The following is a 7,500-nucleotide window of genomic DNA, read 5'->3' as shown; positions in this document are numbered from 1 at the left end:
AGAGGGAGAAGTGACGACTGCTAGAGAGAGGTCTGGAGAGGACTAGGGAGGGGTGGAGAGGAGAGGAGAGCTGTCGGGAGGTGAGGCACTGTGGGCTGGGCAGGAGAAAACAGGGGCGAGTAGGGAGAGGTCAGGAGGAAAGACAAGCAAATGTGATGATGAGAATGCCCTCTCTGACCTCCAGCCTCCAAAGGTCTCCAGAGCTCATTCATAAAATGGGCTTCATTGAGGAAGGCTTGCCACTTGTCAGGGTGCAGAATATACCATTCAAGAACTCACAACTTGAGCTGCACAAGCAGTATGTGTGCATGTGTGTGTGTGTGTGTGTGTGTGTGTGTGTGTGTGTGTGTGTGTGTGTGTGTGTGTGTGTGTGTGTGTGTGTGTGTGTGTGTGTGTGTGTGTGTGTGTGTGTGTGTGTGTGTGTGTGTGTGTGTGTGTGTGTGGTGCAAATAGGAACAGATATTGGTCCCAGATGAGATAAGTGTCTCTGCTATACATTATTACATTTGCATGATGACAGAAAGGTATGCACAGGTGTGTGTGTGTGTGTGTGTGTGTGTGTGTGTGTGTGTGTGTGTGTGTGTGTGTGTGTGTGTGTGTGTGTGTGTGTGTGTGTGTGTGTGTCTGTGTGTGAAACCGAAAGAAACAAAAGGCACACTCCATCAAAACTCCAAAACTCTCCAGGGAGAGAAAGAGAGAGAGAGACAGACAGACAGACAGACAGAAAGAGGCGGAGAGAGACAGAGAAGGGGGGAGCAAAGGCAGACACAGAAAGACAGAGGGACAGAGGGAGGGGCCAGACACAGAAAGACAGAGGGACAGAGGGAGGGGCCAGACAGACAGACAGACAGACAGACAGACAGACAGACAGGGCTAGAGATAGCGATAGCGATAGCGACAAAGGAAGCCAGAGTAATGCCTAACTAAGGGTTAGACTGATAAGTAGGTGTGAATGAGGCCTACCTGTCCCAGGTCCAGGGTGACGTTGACCTCATTGTACTCCACACTGCGGGACAGCGGCGGGCTCTGCCACCAGCGTTCCGTCCCGTCGATGGCGTTGGTGATGGGGTGAGCTCGGTTATTGTCTCCCATGCTGCAGATGTCACAATACTGGCCCTGTGACAGCAGAAAATATAATTAATAATGTTAAACTGTATTAAGTTAAGCATATTTTTGTATCTTATACCCAGTGTGCAGACAACTCTCTCACACTACCTGCAACACATCAGAGAATCCTCATGGTCAATGGAGAGAGTAGCTGATGTAACATTAGGAAAATTAGGATTATTTTGAAGTGATATCATCCGATTATGATCATATTACACATTATGAAAACATTGTGAAATTCATTATTTTTGAAGAAAATGTTGGATTTCATGATGTAAAGAAGAGAAGTATTACAGGCAACATGTGTACAATTCCTCTTTTTTTTACTTGGATTTCAGTATGTGTTTATTGAAGAAAGTCCTCCCTCCGCCTAGGCCTATACATTTATTGGCTTTAAGGGTTTTATTCACGGTGAATGCACACAGTGCAACTGAACCATAACTAAAGAGCAAACAGGTTGAGTAAAGTGTGTTATTGACTCTGGGTGTTTTCATCTTTCATCCCCTTGAGTTAACAGCTCAAATTCATCAAACCACAGTCAGCCACTCTTGAGGAGCTGAATAAGAAACCTAATCCCTTTTTATGTCACAGAGTTCAAGGGTGAGTCTCTCTCTCTCTCTCTCTCTCTCTCTCTCTCTCTCTCTCTCTCTCTCTCTCTCTCTGCATCCCTCCTCTCTTGCCACTTCAATCAACTGGTACTAGGTACTAGGTACTACAAGACTTGCCTTGACTGCCTTGACTACCATACCTCCCACAATAAGCTTGAAACAAAACATTTAGCACACTGTGCAGAAGAATATTCCGTTTTATGAGGCCAGGTTCATTTTCCAATCTTTCCCTGCCTCTCTCTCCCCACTGACTTCCTGTCTCTCCTCCACTGTCCTGTCAAAAATAAAGGCATAAAAGCCCTAAATATATACATAAGCATGTTTGGCTGAAATAGAGCGGTGAAAGCAATGTCAATTGTTTGGGAAAGTAATTCTAATTCTATTCAATATTTTATGTCTACCATGAAGTCCATAATGCATTATGGTAAGATTGTGAAGAGGTTTCAGAATTTGTATAGGCCCACAGACTGCAAGGACACCAGAGGTATGGTCTGAGGTATGTTATTTGCACCTCTGCCACATTAATTTAAAAAACCGCTATTGGAAGACACTGCTATTATTAATCTATTGGGGTCTATTCAAGGCCCTTCTAGTTTAAACTAATTAGACCTGTCTTCACTTTATGCGCTGCTGGCAGCAACTTAAATGTAATGCATTTTCATCTTGAAGCATAATTCAGGTCTAGCAGGCTGTGCCCTCTCACATTTTTAGAACCCCAGGGCAAACCAAAATGAGTTGGCGGCTCCGTGAGAACATAGCCGCAGGGGTGCGTTGTGGAACAGAGCAGGTCGCTACTCATTAGCATAATCTTTTGATGTTTCGGCCCATGACTCCTGCAGATGACCGCTGTCTCGGACACTCCCCTCTAAAGCCTGCACTCACTCGAGGCTCCCTTCTTTTACTTAAACGAATGCCACGAATTCCACCGGGACAATCCTTGCAGAACATTTCTGCAGGGGGTTGCATTTTACAGTTTACAATGTTTGCACATTTCACCGACTTGCCAACATGCACTGTGTGCGTGCCCCGTGGGAACCATCTGGCAAGGGCCCCGTGCGCCTTTGTCAAAACGCGTTGCCAAGGTACAAGAGTAGCTGAGCAGTTGTACTAGGTCGAGATGGAACAGGTGACCCCACTGTGAACAATAACAGCATGCTGTTCATGAAAGGTAGCCTATGCTACTTCTTACCCTAAGCTTGGGCAGACGTGGCATATCACAAGTGGAAAAGTTCACCATATTTTAAGGTGCACATTTCTTTTCATAATTCTTTTTAATGTTGTTTGGGAGTTTACAGTAGGCCTAGCACGTAATAAGTTTTATGGTGTTCAGCTGTCTATCCTTTAACCCCTTACATAGCCATATAAACCAACATGTAAACCAGCATTATGGTTTTCGTTGCACTTGAAGCACAGTTCACATTAAGTTGAAATTCAACTACAGTATAATGTAATGACTCGCCTATAAAAGACATAAAACAGGGAATGTGATAGTATTTTAGAGCGTCATCACCTGTATAGTTTGACTGGGGTCACCAGACACGGGTCCACCGACTAGCTTGCAGTACAGGTCCTGAATCGGTCGCCCATTCTCGTCCACTCCGCAGGTCGCTGTTGCCGTGATTTTCGTCCCCTCTGCTAAATTGAAGTATGGTGGATGTAAACTGTATCCGTTCGCTCCGTTTAATGGAAAGTCCTGAGCCGACAACCCACAAATACATAACGATAAAACAAATAGAGATAACAAATGTCCCGTTTTTCCATGAGTTAGGAGTGCAGTCACCCCTGACAGTGCCCTCGCCATCTTCACCTGCGCGTTAGGTCTAATTTTGTTAACTTTTCACGCCGAACAAAATTTTCCGATTTGAAACATCAGTGAAGCACACACTCCTCCTGACACAAACTGCCATACAAGAAAACTGCAACAGAGCCAAGAAAGACCAATTTGGTCTGGTTTTTGCGATGTTTTCCCTGTGTTCCTCCTCCCCGCGCACACAGGAATGGGCAAAGTTGCTGCACAGTCGGCTCCTCGCGCTTCGATGAGCAACAAATCTGCGCTCGAGCTCCCTCTCGCACTGTGTGGCGGTGTAGTTCAGCGCGAGCGCCACTGCTTGTTGCGCTCAGAGGTAGGCTTTTCCAAAGTCACCCTCCCCTTTCTCATTGCCTCTATTTAAATCCCATCGTAGATTGTAGGAATATGACAGACTATGTGATGTAGCCAACTTTTAGCACAATATTTCACAGCTGACAACACTGGTTGGAAGGTGAACGTTTTTCGGCAGCAATAGCCTGCAGATGGTGTGTCATTTTGATTGGAGAAAACCCAACAGTTTCGACATGTAATTAGTCGAGTTGATTGCAAAATGGCAAGAGCCAAAACATGTCTGAGTTTTTAAAGCCAAACCCATTATGCTCAAACCATGAAGGGTGTTGGAAAGAACCTTCCTTACTTTGTGCCCTAAAAATACTGGGCCAGAGAGTCAGTTGCTAAGTTAGAGGGAAAGGGTTTGATATCATGTGTTGGTAGCTATCCAAAAACATCCCAATCCTATCTTTACACTGAGAGTGCCTTTGTATTGCATATCTTAATCAGTCTGAAAGGAGGAAGGGAAGACATCTTTAGAGTACCCACCCGACCCAACACTTGAGAAGCTATCACTCCCTTTTTGCTTACTAGACACTACCTCATGAGTGCGATGAGTAATGACTAGGCTACTTGCTTATTTTAGCCTGATAAATATGTAGGAATGAATGGCAAAGAGAATGCCTACATGGAAGTGCACATTGTGTGTGTGTGTGTGTGTGTGTGTGTGTGTGTGTGTGTGTGTGCGTGCGTGCGTGCGTGCGTGCGTGCGATGGCGTGCACGTGTGTGTGTGTTCTATGACGTTTATCTTGTGGTATGATAAAGTCTATCTGTCAATCCAAATAAAGAAGCGTACTGTTGGCCCTGCCGTGTGGCCAACCGGTAGGGCACTCGCCTGTCATGCGGCTGACCCTGGTTCCATTCCCGGCCCAGGTCCTTTGTCGACCCCTCCCCTTCTCTCTCCCAATTCGCTTCCTGTCCACCTCTCACACTGTCCTATCAGATAAAGTCCACAAAAAGACCACAAAAAAGAAAAGAAAAAGAAGCAAACTGTGTGTGCGTGCGTGTGTGTGTGTCTGGGAGGGGGAGGATCAGAAAAGGAAAGAGCACAAGGCTGAGAGAGAGAGAGAGCGTGCGTGTGCATGCGTACGTCTATGTGTGTGTGTCACCCTGGGAAATCCCCAAAAGCCAGTGGTGTTTAACCTGATCAAAAACGGCACCACTGTCCCCAGGGAGCCACCACTCCCATTCCCCTTGGGGCTGCCTGCAGCGTATCTCAGGTCACCCCTGAATGCTGACCAAGCATCTCTCTTTAGGTTTCTAACTGGCTAAAGTTACTGAATTATCTGTGTACTGAACCCTACGCAAATGCTCAACTAATGGAAATGATTCACTTCCTTCACGGCTTGGCGAGATTGATGTGACAGACAGACAAGTGGCTGTGGCAGCCCAAGTCTTTTCAAATTATTGGCTATAATCAACTAAAACATCAGAGAAATCGTGCACATTAGTAGTGCATTTGCTGGGCCCAGGGAAGCTGACAAGGGTGGACAAAGGGGTCACCTGTCCCAGGCCCAGGGAAATAGGGGCCCTATAATTTGGTCTTCACTACATGAAATGGATTGGATGGGGGCCCCTTACTGATGACTTTGTCCAGGGCCCAGCCAAAGCGGCCCTGACTGAGCCAAACAGATGAACACTGAATGATAAATTGCCACAACAGTGATCAATGCTCCCGAAGGGTTGCACTGTAATGAAGAGACTGAGCGGCCCAAGCGCTGTAGCCTACCATAAGATGCTTGAGAGCATTCATCAGTGCTGCGAACCTTTATTTCTAATAATCAACTAAGCCAAGCAGACAAGAAGGACAGACCTACAGGTAAAAGCGTCCTTCAGGAGAGCACTGTACTATTCATAGTTCCTGCCTTCATGGATTATTGTACCAACACTTGTTATTGTATTTTGTTAAAAGAACATAATCCTACGCTGGGCTCCATCCTGTTGGCACAGAGACAGGTCTTGTGTGGTGCCCCTCTCTCTCTCTCTCTCTCTCTCTCTCTCTCTCTCTCTCTCTCTCTCTCTCTCGCTCTCTCTCTCTCTCTCTCTCTCTCTCTCTCTCTCTCTCCCTCTCTCTCTCTCTCTCCACAGACACAAGCTTTCATTTTCCAGTCTGCAGCACCTGAGGCTTAATTACATGGCACTGATCCAGGGAACAAAGTGAGTGTGTGTGCAAGGGACAGAGAGAGAGAGAGAGAGAGAGAGAGAGAGAGAGAGAGAGAGAGAGAGAGAGAGAGAGAGAGAGAGAGAGAGAGAGAGAGAGAGAGAGAGAGAGAGAGAGAGAGAAAGAGAGAGAGAGAGAGAGAGAAGGGATTAGTTGTGCAGGTGGCTGCTCTTCATGTCTCATTGTTCACCTGGACATAAAAGAGACAGGTCCACACTCCACACACAAGTCAGCTCCCTGCGTCAAAACTCTTATAACTCTTCACATTTCTCTTTTCCTAAGAAACACCTCTAGCATAATAATACGAGGGAATGGCAGTGTGTGTGGACTCATCTTTTATGTCTTATCCCTGCTGTTGTATTCTGTGGTTGTGTTCTAAAACGAACATCACAAATGCAGGCCTAGATAAAGCCGGAGATTGTACGAAGTGTCACTGTGTAAGGTCCAAAATGTACTTTAAACCAGGCACTTCCTGAGCCAGTCATCGCACAGCTGACTAATATGTTGCCTCTAGTGCCAGAAATCAGACCCATTTCTGTACTAATACATAAAACTGACCTTTCATAACTTTCAAACTTCAAACATGGGAAAAACATGATATAGATATCACTTGAAGACACATCTGCAGTACCCTACAAATATCAGTGAATTGACCGACATGCATAGTTACAACAAAACTACTACTGAGCATGGCCGTAACTACCATTGAGAACACTGAGGTCATGTCCTCTGTATTTTTTTCAGTAATCAGTAATTTATCTATTGATGAAAACCGATATATGATCAACAATGATGAATTCAGCCTACGGCAATAATACATAATAATAATAATAATTGTATTTGTATAGCACTGTATCATACAAGGCATGCAAAGTGCTTAACAAATGGGAAAAAACATCATTGTTAGAGATGGATTTGAAATGAGAGGTAGAGAGGAGAGGCAGAAATAGCAGGATGGCAGTGGAAGAAGAGATTGACAAAGATTGTAGAGTCATAAAGTCAACGTAGGTTAGGACCAGGCGTAAGGTCCATAGTGGCTGGGTCTAGCATAAGTCATAGATAGTCACACTGAATTTGGGCGCTCAGGTGCGGCCCCTGGTGGCATCAGGGGTGAGGAAAAACTCCCTTTCGCTTGATTCATAGTTTGTAGGGGAGAAAAGCTCAATGAGGTCTGAGAAAAAAGCCACCCCCAGTTATCCTCAAGGCAGTGATTAATGAAAACAAACTCAAGTTTGTGTTTGAAGCATTCTAAATGTACAGTATACAGTAGAGCACACAGTATTTGACCTCAGTATTGGAAGAGGTCTGGTTACAGCCCTGCTACTGAGACAGTGGCACAGAATACTCCATCCCATCCAGAGAGGAGGAGAGGCATCTGTCGTGTTGTTGTCTGCCATGTTGCCTGATGTGAAACTTGTTCTACAGCCAAGATGGGTGCCAGATGATGAGTAGCTACCAGCCCCTCGCCACAGCTTGGACACAC

General features: G+C 45.5%; 1 protein-coding gene across 3 annotated transcripts in view; it reads right to left on the bottom strand.

Moving 5' to 3' along the window:
- Window positions 1-3,774, bottom strand: part of lama5 (laminin, alpha 5) — a 117,752-nt gene extending 113,978 nt beyond the window's left edge. For all 3 annotated transcript variants that reach the window (XM_063208848.1, XM_063208847.1, XM_063208849.1), the window contains exons 1-2: window positions 3,226-3,774; window positions 964-1,116 (exon numbers count right to left, since the gene is read on the bottom strand). In XM_063208848.1, the coding sequence (XP_063064918.1) occupies window positions 964-1,116; window positions 3,226-3,516 (444 nt within the window). In that variant the 5' untranslated portion in view covers window positions 3,517-3,774. The remainder of the gene's footprint in view (window positions 1-963; window positions 1,117-3,225) is intronic.
- Window positions 3,775-7,500: the final 3,726 nt, after the last annotated feature.

The sequence above is a fragment of the Engraulis encrasicolus genome, chromosome 10 (genome assembly GCF_034702125.1).
Source record: "Engraulis encrasicolus isolate BLACKSEA-1 chromosome 10, IST_EnEncr_1.0, whole genome shotgun sequence".
NCBI classification, from domain to species: domain Eukaryota; kingdom Metazoa; phylum Chordata; class Actinopteri; order Clupeiformes; family Engraulidae; genus Engraulis; species Engraulis encrasicolus.
Note: the sequence above shows the minus strand (reverse complement) of the source record. Positions and strands in the feature narration are given on the sequence as shown.